The sequence below is a fragment of the Thermobia domestica genome, chromosome 1 (assembly GCF_964235325.1).
Source record: "Thermobia domestica chromosome 1, izTheDome1.hap1.1, whole genome shotgun sequence".
Classification (NCBI taxonomy): Eukaryota; Metazoa; Arthropoda; class Insecta; order Zygentoma; family Lepismatidae; genus Thermobia; species Thermobia domestica.
Genome location: NC_137454.1, coordinates 176798118 through 176817366, shown reverse-complemented (window position 1 = coordinate 176817366; position 19249 = coordinate 176798118). Strand labels below are relative to the sequence as shown.

At 37.4% G+C, this 19249-nt stretch overlaps 1 protein-coding gene across 1 annotated transcript in view; it reads left to right on the top strand.

Moving 5' to 3' along the window:
- The window catches only part of prom (prominin), a 128658-nt gene that overhangs the window by 40441 nt on the left and 68968 nt on the right, over positions 1–19249 (top strand). The window contains exons 5-8 of the mRNA XM_081742593.1: positions 2976–3071; positions 6837–7039; positions 10061–10196; positions 19057–19227. Coding sequence (XP_081598719.1) covers positions 2976–3071; positions 6837–7039; positions 10061–10196; positions 19057–19227 — 606 coding nt within the window. The remainder of the gene's footprint in view (positions 1–2975; positions 3072–6836; positions 7040–10060; positions 10197–19056; positions 19228–19249) is intronic.

The window sequence follows — 19249 nt, the reverse complement described above, 5'->3', positions numbered from 1 at the left end:
TTTGATGTTCCGACAACCAACAAACTTGTAAGCCTGCGAAGCTTATACGTTGCCGTGGTAACTGATGGATGGATCCTCCGTCCCCCATCCCAAAACAAAGTGAAAATCTCATTTAATAGGCGATGAATTTTAATATCCCAATAACTGGAGGGCATGCTTTCAAATTTCCGTAATACGAACAGTATATGCATATATATATACACACACACGTATACACACGGCTAATGAACAGCATTAGTTCGATGAAAGGGAGTCGTTTCCGTTAATAATAACAACAATTCATACATATAACCTTTGTTTTCAGCAGGGGATAGTGTGTGTGTGTGTGTAATACATATTGAAACAGGAAATCTCAATGCAGAGGAGATTCAATTGCAAATGAATGAACTGATTGTTATCTGCTTTGTAAAAAAAAATGAAAAAGAAAGAAACTGTGTTATGAACTATTTTGCTATTAAAATCCGTTTGAGACCAAGTAATTAGACAATTAAAGGCATCAGAAATCGATTTAAGGACCTCAACTTAATCACATACAGGGATCACTAAATTCTCAATAAAACCAATTAACGCATCAATTTCAGTACTTTTTTCAACAGAGAATACAACAAAATTAGGAAGTTTGAGCATTTTACACAACTAAAATACAATTTTTATTTCATTTACTGTAAAAACCATTTAATCAAATAGCTAGATACTAATAAAAACAAATTTCTTTATATTTGTCTTATCATATTAACTAACTATGGTTCAAGAAAACTCAAAAGTTTATTGCCACAGAAACAAAAAAAAACTTGTTGATTTTCGATCCAAGTCTATTCAAACCAAGTCAATACAGGGTCAATCTCGGGATGGAAAAAAATTACAAAATCGGAAATTTCACTTTCCGGATTTCGGAAAAATTAAGAAATTTAGAAAATTCTGGAAATAGAAAAATTCGGGAATTCTGAAATATTTCGAAATTCGGAAAAAATCCGGAGTGTAGAAACTTCTTGAATTTGAAAAAATTACAGAATTTTCCAAATTCCGAAATTTTCTACACTCCGGATTTTTTCCAAATTTCGAAATTTTTCAGAATTCCTAAATTTTCCGATTTCCGGAACATTCTACATTCCGGAATTTTTCCGAAATCCGGAATTTTCTGGATATTACTTTCCGATTTTACATCCCTAATCCGTACGCATAAGATTCTTCATCATATTCCTTTACCTTCCACCATCTTCCACCCACTTTTTGGTTTTCCAGAAGGTTTTAGAAATGTCAATCGTATTATTCATTTTTAATTTTTGGTAGCACGTATTTATTTTAAAGTTTTGCATTGCACTATTCGCACATTTGTTAATATCTTTTTATATTAAATCATTTGCTCATCGCTGAAAAAAAAATATAAATTAAGTTCATATTGAGTGTGTAGTGTGGCTGTGTGGGTCATCAAGATGATGTTCTTTAACGGTGTTCACTACCTAACTTATGTCATCTGTATTTCTTAACGCATTGATTTAATATATGGGCAGATTTGTTCTTGTTTTCTTTTAAATGAACTATATTTTAGTTATGTGAATTTACTGATTTCTTCTCCAAGTGTGGTTAAATGGCTTTTTTTTCTTTCTTTTTTTCTTTTTTTTTTCAAAATGAACATGCATTAGTTATACATTTAATGTTACTTATATTAAATGTTATTATTGAGTATTCAAATTAAATATAACAAAAATTTAATTTCCTTAAAATAAAGAAAATTTGCATAGAGTTAAAGAAGAAATCGGTAAAATGAAACCATTAAAATTCTAATTCATTTCAGAGGAAACAAGAATAATTTCCCGTATAAATCAATGGGTTAAAACAGCAAAGCTACTGCAGGTATTTAACATCGTCAATAGGCACTAGATGTTAGCAAAGTAATGAATTTACGAGGGCAAGTCAAAAATTATCTTCACTTTTCGTTATACAATTTAATTACACAAAGATAAACATACTTCTGTATCACTTTTCTATATGGTCATCTTTGTGAATGCACTTAACTGGGCTCACGCTACGCAGGTTCCCGGTCACTTCTCCCAACCGGGCTCGCGCTCACTCGCACTCGGGCTCACTTATCTCAGTTGGGCTCGCTCTCACTTATTTCATTGGGGCTCCGGCTCACTCGTGCTCGCGTTCAATTATTGAGCCCGAGCCCGGTTGAGCGCGAGTGCCGAGCTCGCGAGTTTGAAGACCTATGGTTTACGCTGTAATAGCCAGAAGGTAAAAGACGTGATCACGATCGTATTTCGCAGGTCTAAACGCAGTTGCACTAATTTCAAAGACGTATGCACAGGAGGAAGTATGATAATCTTGAGAGCACGGTATGGCGAGCGGGCAGATAAATCTTTTACTCATCCTCGTAAACTAGTATTTCAAAGGAAGCAGAACAATCTGATCGTTGAACTGGTGAGGTTGCGAATTCGCTCTCCTGCTTGATATACACATATAATTGCTTCACTGTTCAATAACGTGTTCAGTCTTCTGTTCATTTGTTTATCTAGCTCTAAATAAACAGCCAACTTCTAGTGAACAGATTCCCCATTCTTAATAGAACTAATCACTCAAAATAAAATAATATCAAAATAACAGATTTATTAATTAGTTTACCATCTTTTTTTAAGCATCCATCCTGCACAAGCTTACAGTTTAAAGTAAAAGAAAACAACCCATAGTCCCATGTATTTGCAGTTTAGATGTGTAATATTAATGTTAGATACATGTTGAATATTCTAACAACCCTTACAACTCGAAACAGAATCAGTTTGAAACAAGGTGATATCAAACTAGAGCAAAGTCATATTGACCTATCATATTTATTCTGCATATCAATAACATTTTCACAAAGGTTTTAAAAGATGACACAAAAATTGTATCATTAATTTATTTCATTATGTGTGTGTGTTTTTAATTAATTATCTTTAAGCTTTCTTTGCCTTTCTTCCTCTTATTTGCTCTTTCAGATGTAGAGAAATTGCTGGGAGAGCCCATTCAGAAAGAATTGTCCTCTGAGACCGGAGTTGACGTTGCATTAGATGTGCTTATTGACGTCAGCGCAGGTAAAACAACCTCCTCAAGCATCAACATTGAAAGTTCTTTCTTTAGCTAAATACTTCTTCCTTTATCGATCTGTTTTCCTCAAATAATGCTAAATTTAGAAATGAATATTTCAACAGAAAAATTGTGTTTGTTTTCTTATTTATAACTTAAAAGAATTTTAATAGTTGGCAAACGATAACAGATCAGTGATATATTGTATGATTTAGTTTAATCTACACGAAGAATAGAAGTTTGTTATATTCAGCAATATTAAAGCAGCACTTTAGTTAAACCTAAAGCATAGGTAAAACTAGTTCAGCGAGAAAAAAAGGTACACGAATATTCTGAAGAGACCCAACCGAATGTTGGAAACGTATCTGCTTTTTGAAAAAGATATCAAATTGTTTTGAATCTACTTTTGGTGCTTGTAATCAAAATTAATCAAAGATTAGGGGTCAATTATGTTATCAACACTCTTATAGGTTAAGATAGAATAGAAGGGGAAAAATACATTTCTGTTTGTGAAAACTGCAACTCCAAGAAAGAAACACATGGAATTTAAATTTATACCACATGTTTGTAACGTGACTACACAGAAATGATCCAGAACTGAATGACACCTATTAACAGTTTCTCTAACTTTAATATATCAATATGTCGTAAAGCCTTCGTGTGATGAAATATAAGTCTCTACACTTCCCAGCACCAAGGCCTCGGGTTCAATCTTGAAAAACTACATGGCACACTACTTGTATGCGAGTCTACTGAACCTCGATACTGTTGCTGAAGAACTTTGACGTGTCAGCCAACTATGTTCTACAATTAGACAACATTTCAGGAGACCATGCAAGTCAGTTGTATCTATTTATCTATTGCTTCTTGAAGAAGGCTTGCACATTTCAGGATACATGTGACCAAACATTTTCCTGTTAAACTCTGGCGTCAGAAGTTGTCTAAAGGAAGGAATGAGTATAACCTCGATTTTTTAAAGCTTCTCTGATGGAGCGGTTACTGATGTTACCCTTAAAGTATAGCAGCCGAGTTTGCAAACTATACTCAAGGCACCCCACCTATCATATCTACCACTCGACTGCTATGATGTTCAACAATGCACATTTGCAGATTTCACTCATCACAATAACATGTGAAAACCATCATTGTACGACAGGTGAACTCATTCGAAAAAACTACTATATGCCACTCAGCGTGCCAGCAACAGTGTTTACGCGTCGCTGGAAATAAATGCAAAACCACGTGCATAGCCAGTTCCACGTTTAGCAGACGACGCCGAACAAACGACATTGACAATTCCACATCCACATCACTTACTTTGCTCCACCGTAGAGCTAACACGGTGGATGGCACTATGCGAGTGTTTGAATAAGTGGGCTAGAAGCCTACCATTCACTGTGTGCTCACGTTGCGCAGCTCAGTGGCTGATCATTATTGTGTACGGTATTCTTTCTACATTTTTCACACACAGTATTATTCTCCACATTCAGTAGATACTTGAGTGCTGTCGTATACGCCGTACCGAGGACACTAGGATTCATGTGTGCATCATACCACTGAAGTTGTAAATGTTCGTACGTCGCACTCTGCTATACAATACCTTGAATGTAGACCATTCCTCTCTTCCTATTTCATGCTGCAATATTTAAAAACAGAAATTTTTAACTCTTAAATGTCCAAACTCAAATGATTTATTTTAAACCGTTAGGGACGACTATCAGTCTTTTGTTCAGAGACACCCTAAAAGCCATCCAAGCCTATGATTGGCTATTGAAAAACTTGTTTCACAAATTAAACCGCAATGAGGCTTGTAACCACAGCTGTTCACTACGGAACGCTCGAATGTATGTGTGTGGCCTACCGCAATCGTTCTCAACGGAACAATCTATTGTGTTTATATGCCACGCAAGTCTCTAAAGAGTTAATAGCATCACGTAGTTTCTTACGTTTTTTACGTGACCTTAAGAGGCTTCTTATTCCTCACTGCAGCAACAGCACGAACCTGAACTCAAATTCTAATTTGTCACAATGAATACAAAGCGCCACAGACGTAATGAAAGCAACATTTTTATTTCATCCGAAAATACTCTGTATCCATATAATAATATGCACAGTAGAGAGTTTAATTTAACCTACCATGTACTTAAGGTATATGATTATGTGCATTTATAAATCTCATTATCTGGTTAACTAACACTTAAAACATGTTTATTTTTTTTTATGTACTTGAAACTTGTTTGTTTTGTGTGAATTCAGGCGTGACACAGTGTCAGTAATGTGAATGCAAAGCTAATAAACACTACAGTAATTGCAATGCACACAAATCATAGTAGTTAACAAAATTCTACGCAAGAATAAATTATGTAAATTGGGTTTAGATAAAGAATTATTCATTTTAATTTACAACGTTGATAGTGCAGTGGTACCATCTCACCACAAAAATTACAGCGAGTGAAGAGAAACAATAATGTGTTCATTCTCAGAAAATGAGATTGTTTAAAGGCAACTTCAAGTGCAATTAACAACCTTAATGGTCTTGGCTAATCAATTAGGATTTAGCCCTCGAAACGTATCTATTATTAAACTCTTGTGAATGTCTGAAGAACAATATAAAAATTCTACTTACATATATTTGGTGGGTAGACCCATGTTAATGACGACCGTAAGATGCACGATGTCAGAGTTGCGTGCACTGCACTAATTAGCTAGTCTTCTTTCTTATACTGGCTTCGAATCCTGATGCATAGCGTGCCGGGATCTTTGAAGTGTTCAATCCACTGACATCGGGCTTCAAATATGAACCTGATTGGTGCTTCGAAGTGCATTGCAGTGTCTCCAAGGGCACATTATTCTGACATTGGAAAAGTGAAGGTTCGTTGACTACTGACTACGCCGTTGGTGCAGAGAAGTATCGGGTAAGCTGGCTACTTGTCATGCTGTGATGGGGTTCTTAATTGGTGGCTTCGACTTGAAGTGCAGATTGTTGGTCAAAACCCATTTCTGCACCTGTGGATCTAGAAGAGAGACTAGAAGCTGAGTTCTCCCCTTTGAACTTCTAACATTCAGACTTGTGGATACCGGTGCTGGTGTCGAATGCCACTTCTGAATGCGAACTGCAGGTACTTCTGAATGCTGCCGAACATAGGTTCCAAAACACAGAACAAAGAAACAAGCGTAAGTATCGAATTTATAGAGTTTTGGTTCCTAACGGCTGAAAACATTATTTATATCAGTGTTTTTTTTTTAACTTTTCGAGCCTAATCCCCCTGTTGGATGACTGCGATTATCTTGAGCGTCCCCCGCCATGTTAACCCATCCATTTCGTGGATAAGGCTGAACGTAAAACGAAGCAGTTTTAGAATCAGAAAAAAGATTCAATTCTTAATATCAGTCTTGGAGAGATCCACACTATATATATATATATATATATATATATATATATATAGTGAAAGGCAATTTTGTTTCTATAATTAGTCTTACGTTCCCCCGAAAAGTACATTTTTAAATTTATTTATTTATTACATTTATTATTATTATTATTATTATTATTTTTAACATATTACATGCACGATAATCTACCCAAAGACTTTGAAATGGAAGACCCATTTTGTTCCTTGGTGTTCTGGATTCCATACAAACTATGCACGCCTTGGATAACTTCCATGGTGAAAATGAATGCTAAACTGCAATTAATCACGAGCTTTAAAAGCTTCTAAAACTTTGTTACACACTTCAGTCTTCCCTGTTTAATGCTTGCTTATCTTGTTTCATAGCCGCCCAACAAGTATGCGGAATCTTCTCTGCTCTCCGAGAGACATCACAACAGGCGCATGAGTTATCTGTGGAGGCACAAGATCGTCTCTTGGATCTTAAACTTCAAGTTGACTCCCTAAAAGAGCAATGTTTGCCAAGAGATAGATCACTTTGTGATACAATTGACTCAACAGGATTAACAGTCACCGTTGAATTCGGGAGAGTAAGTCCTTATCTTAATCTATTTTGGCTATTTTTGTGATTCTAAGGTTGATGTGGCTTATTGGTAAAGTTCAGACTTTTAGCTGATCCATCTTTAAAAAATACAAGACTAAATATCTGGAATAGAATGTACTTTTTAAACAAAATGTATGGTACTCTTCGTCTTATTAAATGATGTGAGGATGCTTTCTACAAAAAGGATAATCTTGAAGTTTTCAGCTTACGTAAGAAGACTTAATATAAGAAACATTTGTGACGTGACATGTGTCTGCTCGGCAGTTATTTCTTCTCACACTCGAATCAATATGTGTCCTGCAAAAGAGGTAAACGTATTATCTATGTTCCATAAGAGCTTTAGATAATTGTACAATGACTCTGTCTTTAAAGGTCTCATCAGAAGGAATTTGGAAGGTTATCTCAACAATATTTCATTGTCAGGACTAACGCAACGTTATTTTATTGTATGGGATGTTTATTGATATACTCCATCACTTTTCAATGTTTTCTAATTTTAAGAAACGAAGTTCTGAAGACTCCATTTATGTTAGGACAATATTCACTTCTGTATCGTGACCAGATACAAGATTACATTACTGATTTCTTCTGCATAGAAAAATAGCTCTTAAATATTCCTTCTATATATCTATAATAACTTTGGAAAATACATGTCATATGTTCAGTGATGTCAAAGGGCTGTTTCAAACCCAGATAGTGACTTACGTCTGTTGACGTTGTAGCTGGTGTCGAAGCTCGGTGACCACCAGCTTCTTCCTGAAATAATCCTTCTCATGCAGTTCCTACATGTTCACGCGGGAGACCATACGAAGTGCTTTATCTGTTTAACTAACTGCCAACATAAGTTGTAGCTTAAGTTATGTTGGCAGCCTAAGTTGTAGCTTAAGTAATTGATAAAGTTTAAGTTTCAAACGCTTGCAAAGTATATCCCATTGCGTAGATTAAGATATTTTCACTTCGCGCTTACCTGTTGGCCGACTGATGTCTTGAAAGTTTACTTTCTGGAAGGTTTTCTGAACAATATCCGTTTCTCACTGGCATTATAAATTAGTGATGCTTTTACCTTTGCATATATACCCACTTTCCATTAATTGAATATACAAGTACATTGTCATTGAAAATTGTATTGAGTTATGCTAACAGAGGAAATAAAACGGTTGGAACATTGGCTGAGAAAGAACTACTGAAGCAATTTAAACAATTCAAGTACGAAAAAAAAAACATAATCTAGTTAACTGGTCTTTCAATTATGAATTTGACGTTTAAAAAAGGGTTTTCTATTAAGATGGATATTTTTTATACCATGTTACGTGTTATGTTCCGTAAAGTACAGAAATTATTTCAAATAAATATAAATACAATTGTCAACCAAATCCGCGTTATTTTCAAACAGAATAGACCACATTGAGTATTTTTGTTGTTAGCAAGTACAAGCAGGGGTAAAAGTAAGGGGGAATGCGGAAGGATGCCGTTCCCCCACTTCCAACAAATATCTAAGGCGTACGCTACACGTCCTAAAAAATTACAATAAGTAAAGATAGGCAAGGGGGACATAGTGACGTCATCTGTTTCCCTACTTTTTCAGATCTACCTTTACCCCTGAGTACAGGTAACTTCGTAACAAGATATATACAAAAAGTAGGCTAATAATTACACGTAGCATTTACTAGACTACTATCCGTTAACACGTAACTACAAATGTTTGCCTTTCCTACGACATGTTAAGCACCGACGTCATGGTACTCGGAAACTTACACAAAATTGAAAATATCCATTAAAAATATTCTTTAGGCAATGGAGTACAGATACATTACTATTATAGAAAATTAGAACAACTATCAAACAAATCACCAATATTCACTTTCCTCTTTATGCTGTCGTTCACGTAATACAACTTCCTCTGTTCTTTTGTTTTCCTCAAAATCTTTTGCAGCATATAATACACATACAATCGCTCCTACGAATAAATAAAGCTGGATATAACATCTAATTTGTAGGTAAAAAAAAAAAAACTCAAAAAGTTCCATGTCTTTGTGACAGTTACTTTAAAAATTATTACGAAATTATTCATAACCAGAAATAGATCTTACCTTACCTTATATTCAATCTTTGGTAGTGATTTATTTCTTCTTTTATCCTCGTTCAAATGCAAGTTAGGGGCTTTTAATGGGTTCTTAACAAACGTGGAGACAAGGAACAGCTGCTGCAGTGTGGTACTGACTATATTGTCTCCTATGACCACCAAAAGTATGGAGCCTTATGTGCATTCCAACAGGGTGCTTCATGAATTTTCCCGAAGGATATCCCTTTATTTTTTATTTCATTTGTTTTTGTTAAGAAGAAAGTTCAAAAAGTGCTATATATAATGAAAGCAGTATTTTGAAAAATATTAAATAGTTCTGTGCAGAAGACATAGTGCTTCTGGTAGGATCTGAAACATAAATAAAAGTAGTAATGTAGTGTGGAAGTGTTCACCACGTCAAGAAATTTAGTTTGTTTTGTTGTTTTTTTTTATAAACCAAACTCCGAAACGAGCTAAATACGAAGTCTAAATACACAAGAGTTTCATTTAACCGAATCCCAATTAACCGAACCGAATTCGTGTTAATCGAATCGCTAGAAAAACAACCTTCACTCGTTAAACATGACTGTAATAAATGTAGCATTCCAAAATGGGTGAAAGTTGCATTATAATGAAAGTATTTGCGAATGACGGTAATGAAAGATCGCTTCTGTGTTTTTGGCAAAGGGATCTTCAATAGCACAGAGTAATTATATTGATTATTATTAGTAGTAAATAGTGTAATAAAACATAATACAATTATACTGTATATCGTATTTCACTATTTCCCTCTCTTTTGTGTAATATAAAATAACTTATAAACGAATATTCTAACAAGTATCTTCTTAATTTAACTAATTTATGCAAAAAAATTATTAGATATTTTAAAGAGTATAAATAAGAATAGTACTATATAAAGTTTAGTTAACGATATAAATCTTCTAGTTGGTGACAGATCATCGTATATCCAAAATTGGTCAGCTGGACGAACAAAATATTACTCTTCTAGCAAGACAATCTAAAGGAGAATTACAGGCTATTCCATACAATGTAGCCATGGAGTCTAGGGATGCAAGAACAGGTAACTATTCACTATATTGTTACTTCTACTTTAAGCAAACAGAACTATAACTGTTATAAATAATTATGAGAATCGTATTTGGGATACAGACTATGTAAAATCTTTGGAAATCGTTGGAATACAAATATGTACATTCGCGTGGTTCACAGAAATCTCACCATTTCTATCTCTTTTAAAAGCCATACTCTCGCAATCGTAGAAAGGAAATTGGAATGTTTGTGCTTAAAGAAAAGTTTTAATTAGAAACATATTCACATTATTCGTATCTAAATATGTATCTCACTATTCGTATTTGATTGTTTTAATTCCATCAATCCATCCATCTATCTATTAAAATGCTACAATAGTAATTAAAAGCGACTGAGCTCCAACCTATAATAATTTTCACATCTTCTCTATTCGTGGTTCTACTCCTTAGTTTTATTTTCATTGGTTCCCTTAACAATCTTTTATGTTAATTAGTGGTTTAGCTAATAAATGACGTGTTTTCAAACAAAAGTATATGATTTTCTTCTAGTGTTTATGTAGCCAAAACTGATATTATTATTATTATTATTATTATTATTATTATTATTATTATTATTATTATTATTATTATTATTATTATTATTATTATTATTATGTAATCATTGTTCCTCATGTGTGGTCTTAATTGTACATCTCGTGTGTTGTCAAATATGGATATGTTACCACATTCACATGGGATTAAATAAATACATGGGATCAGAGTTACTAAGTGCTCAATATCTTAACACCAGACCAATCCGTTTGTCAGGTTGAACTAGTGTATTCGTAAAGTTGCGAACTCAAAGTTTGATTGCAAATGTTTTTAAACCATGAACGATAAAGACCTGAGACTTGAAACAAATGTAAGAACGTTCTATGTAAATATTTTCGAGATCATGACCGATGTTGGAATGTGTGAGGTTTTTGAGTAGTAACAAAAGAAAGTACCTAAAGTGTAAAATAAAAGGTGTACAAAATGAAGAAAATCAATATTCAGTTGCAGAAAACTGATTTCCTGCAGGTGAATATCTGTGTATATGTGCAGTAAGCATCAACATTTATCCATTGGTGCTAAAATGTGACAAAGTTAATGCAGTGTTGCCATAAAAGGCAAACGCGGCCCCTGCAAACACTATTGTCGTGAAATTACTGTAGCAGGTGTGTTTTAGGATAATTATTGATATAAAATGAGAATTTGTACATAATTGATAACCTGAGTTTTTATGCAAAATTTGACGATAAAAAATACTTACCTACAGCTGGCAACTCTGGAATCCTCTAGTTACAGAAGGGCACTTTACAGCAAATGCTCGAAGAGCCTGCCATGTTCTTGTAGACACAAATTTACACGCTTCGCCATGTTTCTTGATATCTTTTTAAGAGTATTCCTGGTGATTGATTGAATTTCTGTTTCAATGTTCGTCTTTAGTTCCTCAATGACCCTGGGGTTATTCTTATACACCACATTTTTTAGATAACCCGATAAGAAAAAGGCAAATGATGTTAAGTTCGGAGAACGGGAGGACCACAAATTTTTTGGAGATAATGTGACCAAAAAATTTCCCTAACATTTGTGAAAACGCCCTTCTCTTTCTAGGAGGATTCCACGGTTGCCAGCTATAGGCGAGTAATTGTTTTATAGCCATTTTTTTATAAAATTCATTTTATCAATTACGTGCAAATTCTCATTGCGTATCATTAATTAACCTAAACACACCTGTTACAGTAATTTTACAACAACATTGTGGGCAGAGGCCGCATTTCTGTCAAAAAAAAAAAAACAATACCCATTTTACGGACTTGCATTAAATAGCGTTTTTACATGGCAACATTGCATCAACTTTGTCACATTTTTTGCACCACTGGATAAATGTTGATGCATACTGCACATATACATAGAGATTCACCTGCAGGAAATCAGTTTTCTGCAACTGATTATTGATTTCCTTCATTTTGTACATTTTTTAATTTTTCCATTTCGGTATTTTCTTTCGTTACTACACAAAAACGTTACAAATTCCAACACCGGTCCTGATCTCGAAAATATCTAATAAAACGCACTTACATTTGTTTCAAGTCTCAAGTGTTTATCGTTCTTGTTTCGAAAGATATACGCAATCAAACTTTGGGTTGCGCAACTTTATGGACATTCTGTATATATTTCAATCTTTTCAATACAATTACTCTTCATCTGCTTTGATGATTATAAGCTTGTGCCGGTAACTTTATTTTTCAGAGTTGGCAACTCTGTTTAAGGTGTCTAATCGTTCTTGATCTTTTTCACGATCTTTGTCTTTGGAACGTTAGTTCTATTAAAAATAAAACACAGATGGAGCATCAAAAGTTTTAATTATTAAGTTATAAATTGCAATATTTATGGTAAAGTTTTCCTTTCCTTGTTCCAGTAATGTGTGATATAAAATAGTGAAACAAAAAATCAAAAGAAAAGAAAATGGGTAAAGCTCAACCTGTATTTACTGTACAAGTTAAAATTCACTAATGCTCAGAGATTGAATTGTCATACTTTGTCTTAAGAGTAAACAACACTGTGGCAACACAGGAGTGCCCCAAGAAGACCAGAGACACTCCTGCAAAGTGTGTAAATTGCGGTGGCGCCCACCCTGCAAATTACCAAGGATGCCCATACCTCCAGGCGGAGAAGAAGAAGAGGTCAGGGAAACAACAGCAAATCACTCCCCCACTACCCAAACAGGACAACCCCGCTCCTAACCAGGACGAACACACAGAACACAAGTCCACCAAGAAGACACCACCCAAAACTCCAGAATCGCCACCAACGCCCACAGCGACACCCTCGACATCCTCCACAGCGACAACAGAAGCAGACATGACTCAACCAGATGCTTCCGTGAAACCAGGGCCCAGCAGCCAGACAGCACAGAAACCAAAAGAAACACAGCCATCCACGGACGCTACAGCGAAGGACCCCAGCCTGGCGTCATCACTCAAGGAGATTCTCAACCTACTGACGGGTCTGAACGTCAAGAACTTCCTGAAGAACCTTAAGGAAGGACTGAAGAAAATTGCTGCGGCCAAGGACCCCATAACGAAACTGACGACGCTCCTAGACGTAGCTGCAACACTCCTTGATGATGGCGCACATTCCCATATTCACCGAGCCTTACGGGTGGCCTGCTGGAATGCTGAAGGCATTCAGAAACAAAAAGAAGAGTTCAAGGACTTCCTGGAGCGAGAGAACATCGACGTGGTACTGCTCTCGGAGACACACCTGAAGCCCCACCTCTCCCTTCGAGTCAGGAACTACACCACATACAGGGATGACCGTCAGGGAAGGAAAGGCGGCACAGCAATTCTACTCAAACGGCAGATTGCACACGACCGTCTCCAACTTCCTGCGCTACAGTCCATGGAAACAACTGGCGTTACGTTGCATTCTCCAGATGGGCCGCTAAACATCGTCTCTGTTTACCGGGCACCTGGAAACAAACTCCACCCTCCGGATCTCATCGCTCTAAGAAGACTGGGACACAGGGTTCTGCTGGCAGGCGATTTCAACTGCAAACACCCGGCGTGGCATTCCAGAGTATCGAATGAAAACGGTAGAGCACTCCACCGCGCTCTACGGCAGATAGATCTGATCCCGGCAGCACCAAGGGAACCCACCCATTTCCCAAGGAACGGTGGACTACCAGATGTGCTTGACATCACCCTGTCAGCCAACACAGCGATACTGGATGGCCCAGGTGTACTACATGACCTCCAGTCGGACCATATACCAGTGCTGTTCACAATAGCACTGAGACACCATGTTCCGGCGAACAGCTTACCCAAGCAAGTCACCACCGACTGGAATGAATACACTCGCCTGCTAGCAGAGATGATCAACACCCGGCTTCCGGTGAGCACTTCAGAGGAGATCGACGATGCAGTCCAACACCTCACCACGTCCATCAGATCAGCCTACCGGCTGGCAACCACAGTTCAGCAACAGGAGCAACAACAACAACCTGAAGACCTCCGAACGGCGGCCCTGATCTCCCTCAAAAGGTGGACCAGGCGCCAATGGCAGAAGACAAGGCACCCTCAGTTCAAGGTACTCTGGAACTCACTGGTGAAACGGGTGAAAAACCGACTACGGAGACAAATGTACACAGCGTGGAACGAAAGACTGCAAGCCATGGACGCCCCATTCAGGGAGTTCTGGCAACTCCTCCGCGCCATAGCAAGACCCCAGGCCCACCTCGTACACAACCCATACGAGGGCAGCAGGGACTAGTGTATTCACCAAGCGAAATTGCATCAGTGTTTGCAGATCATCTCCAGGGGACCTTCCAGGAGAACAACACCCCTCCAGACGCCATCACGGAAGAAGCAGTGCAGGCCAGCCTGCGGGACATCCAGCAGGACTACCATCTCCCGGCGACAGATCTGGCTACCCCGAGGGAAATCACCAGAATAATCAAACGACTACACAACCGCAAGGCAGCAGGACCAGACGCAATCCCAACCTTGGCGATAAAGCAAGCACTGAGGAAAGCTGTGGTACTCCTCACGAGAATCACTAATGGCATCTTGAGAACGGGACACTTCCCACCAGTGTGGAAGGAAGCTCGAATCATAATGCTACCCAAGACTACAGGGCACAGGACAGAGGCGAAAAACTATCGGCCGATCAGTCTGCTCTCCCACCTAGGAAAGATCGTGGAAAGAGTGATCCAAAGGAGAATCATGGACCAAGTGCAGGAAAGAGGCAGCATCCCGGACCATCAACACGGATTCAGACCTGGGCACAGCACCACCCTTCAGCTAGTCCAGGTAGTCGACAGAATAACTCTTCAGTACAACGAAGGAGGCCACACCCTAAGCCTTTTTCTAGACATCGAAAAGGCATTCGAAAGGGTGTGGCACAATGGACTAGTCCACAAACTGTACCAAGCAGGCCTCCCCACATATCAAATCAGGATCATTCGAAGCTATCTGACTGATCGCCGATTCCGGGTGTTCCACTCAGGACACCTAACAGACGCCAGGCCAATCCACGTAGGAGTACCACAGGGGTCCTGCCTCTCTCCACTTCTGTATGCACTCTTCACTGCAGACATTCCTACGGACCATGACACGCTGCTAGCCACCTATGCAGATGACACATCAGTCTTTGCCCAGAATCGCACCCACGGTACGCAGAAAGGGCAATGCAGAGACATATCACCAAACTCGAAGAGTGGACACAGAAGTGGAAGATCAGAATCAACCCTGCGAAGACCACCTTGGTAGACTTCACCAGAAGATTCGCAAACCGGAACTTTACCATCATGATGTCTGGAACCCTGCTACCTCTCGCAAAAGAAGCCAAGTACCTCGGAGTTATCCTGGATCACCGCCTAACATTCCGAAGACACCTAACAGAAACCTCAACCAAAGCAACCAGAACACTAGAGCACTGCTGCCAATCCTTCTCAGCGGTAGCTTCAGCCACAGTACCCGAAGACACATTTACGAAGTCTGCATACGACCCATATTGCTGTATGCCCATCCTGCTTGGGAGCACGCAGCACGTCTTCACCAACGTCAACTACAGGTGGTTCAGAATAGGGCAGCACGAGCCATAACTCGGCACGCACTTGGAACCAGCATTGCTCAAATACATGAAGATCTGGACCTTCCTCTCCTCCAGGAAGTTCGAGAGAACCTTTCAGCCAGATTCTGGGCAAAGGTCACCAACCACCCCAACCCCAGCATCGCAGCCATTGGAACCAATGCCCCAAGAAGACAAGTCTACAGGATGCCACGACCACCCTAAGGCCAACAAACCGAAGGATCTGCGACAGTAGCGATCCGAAAAAGACAAGATGATGGAACACAAACGCCAGCCAAAGGAAACTCAAATGCAAGTCAAGAGCAAACGCTCGTTACTTGTAACACTAAAAACCGCCAAGAACAATGAACAAACGAACAGAAAGTAGAGCAGAAAAAAATGTCATTTGAAGACAGAGCGGAAGTATTTATCTAACAAAATGGATAAACTTTTCGTACAAAATGTTACAGTAGACACATACTATTCAACATGTCTGTCATTAGGTAACATAATTAATTCATTATTTTACCTTGTTTTATTCAAAGTTTGGAGATAAGTTGAGTAAATTTTATGGAAGTTTAAAAAAAAAGTTCTAAAATTTGAAGAAAACAATCTAACTGTCTAATTGTATCATTATCTGATAGACATGTTGAATATCTATGTGTGTATTCTAATAATTTGTTGTAAAAGTCCATTTTACTTTCAGCAATAAAAGAAATCAGCTTCATCAAGTCAGATAACTATTTCTGCTGCAGCTCTTTCCAAAGTACTATCCTCTTCGAGATGTCTATTATTCCGAGTACACTATTGTACATCATGATAAGCGTCTTATATTTGATGAGGATGCTTCCAGTTCATATCAATCATCTCCAAATCGGTCATATCAATTTCTTAAAACTAAAAAAAAAGGTACCAAGTAACACTATCCTTTGTATCTCAGCAGTGTCATTATTATCTTCCTTTAAGGTAGCAACATATGTAAAATCTAATATACAAATAATTAGTTTTGTTTGATACCTGCATGTACCTTTCACGAAAAACAAATTACCTCTATCTAATGTGGCCGATTTCAAAATGATGGTCATAAACCGGAAGTACCCTAACCTCACATGCAATGGTGAAATCAAAATATTGGACATCTCTGTTTCGGAGAAAGAATGTTCTTCTTGGGGTTTTGAATCACTGAATTTCTTATAATAAAGTTCTTATCACCGTATGCGTATATAACTTACGTATATCAGAAAGGAAGATCAAAAATAGTGTACTGTAGATTGGCATTTTCTATTCATTTATCATCTTGTATATTGGTGAGTAACTCAACTTCATAATACTTTTTAAAAATTAATATTATATTTAACTTCATAATATTTTTTAAAAAATAATATTATATTTTCAAATTATTCGTATTTCGATAGCCTTATTTATTAATGGGATTATACTATGTTCTTCAAGTTTAAACTGAATTAAATATAATTAATTCTGTTTTGACTTTCTGCCCATTTCGTATATAATATGTTCCAAAACATGTAAATCCCAGCGTTTAGGAGATTTGCATGATGTATTTCAATACCAACAAACTCATGTAACAATTCAGCTGCAATATACTTTACGAATTGAAAACAGTCTATATGATTTACCATAACATAACTGAGAATGTAACTTGTGAGTTTTTTGAATACTTTGCGAAGCTCTCATGTCCAATTACTCGCCACGAACTTAGTCATATCTGACAGTATTGAGCTGAAAAGAAAACTATATACGAAATACATAATCACAAAAAAGGTAAACCATGAAATAGTAGACTGATTTAAATTTAACAACCTTCGGATAAATAAGTGTAGTCCGCTAGCTTATAGTTCTTTCCCACTTTTCCCAAAATACTAACTCCAACCCGCAAACTGAAAATTACTCTCTTTATTGTCTATTCCAAAATTCAAATATGATTCTTTGTATTTTCTTCTTCTCGCTGCTACATGCTATGTATGTACAGTTTCTTCCTGTATATGGCCCAGTTTCCCGGCCTGTACATGTGGTTCACATTCGACGTAGAAACAAAGATTTGAAAGTCATAGTTGATTAGGAAGGTATATGCATTATACAGAAACCTGATCAAATTATTTCCGAGCAAATCTCAAAGTGTATTTGTCATATGAAAAGCAGTTCTACCACGGTTGTATTCTGTCGGATTGCCAGTATTATGGACTATCGCTCGAAATTAGGAATTTGAATTTCGACTCCAATAAACTACTTTAGAGGACAGGCACACCATTCTTTACTCTAAGTTTCCATAGGCTAGTGGAGGTACGTTGTAGATTCATTTCAATAACCGATTGTGCGTAGAAATTCTCTGGGCTAACATTAGGTATTTTGACAAGAATGTCTTAGATAGGAATAACATAGATTCCCATTTTCTGCTCCTGTTTCATATCATGATAAAACCAGACAGTTGATCTGGCAGTATAGCTGGACACTTTGTCCATCTGGCCCATACCTAGTTTTTTGTTGGTTCAGCACAACAAACAATATATTGGAGTCATGGTGGATTCTGGGAAGAGACAACATTCAGTTTTACGTTTCTGTCCACCTTACACACTTCCATCTTCGTAAAGCATCCGTATCTGGCGACAAACATGATTCCCTGTGGAAGACTTTATTGGCACTGGCGGTAAAAACTCTGTACGTTCCTTACAAGAGGTGTCACGTTACGTTGTTCTAACGTTACTATTGCGCGGTAAATAAGCATTATTCATGCGACAAGCGTCTATCATTTTGATTAAGTGTATTTTGTATAGTTAGAGGCAGTCCGCCTTACTTGGCGCGGGACGAGGTTGTGAAATAGGCACTTATGTCCACACCGCGGGTAAAACGCAAGTTATGAATGACGTGGCTGACAGTGAACTGCATTAGATTTAATTCTGGACCTGACACGTTGGGATGATGGATTCTCCTACCTGCTAGCTGTCAAATTCCACGCAGCACCTCAGGTTATACTTTTGCTTATACCTAGAACGAATTCGATAGAATGATACCTGCAAGCTGAGACATTTCACTGATAACGACACCGGTTTAATGGTTGTAGCAAAGTATACAGGTGATAACAACGTTGTTAAATCGGTTGGATATAAATCAATCAACCTTCTGTACAGGTAAGATTTGCATGTTTAAAATTTCATGTCTAAAAGTTCTTTAAATATTTTATATGTATGTCCGCCACACGCCAGGATTTACTTAGTTGAAAACTACGATGTATGTCGGCTTCTTATTACAAAGATTTAGAGAAACATGTTTCTTTTTTAGCTCTGAAGAATGAACTTCGCGAGAGAAGGAAGATGATAGACAGTTCCATATCTTTGTTGCACAACAAAACCAATGACCTGCTGGAAAGGATTAGAGGAGCAAATAGTCAAGTAATGGACAGGTTTAAGAAAATTAACAATATTGAGTATTGGCGCTGGTTAACATGTTTGAGTAAGTGGAAATTTCACTGATT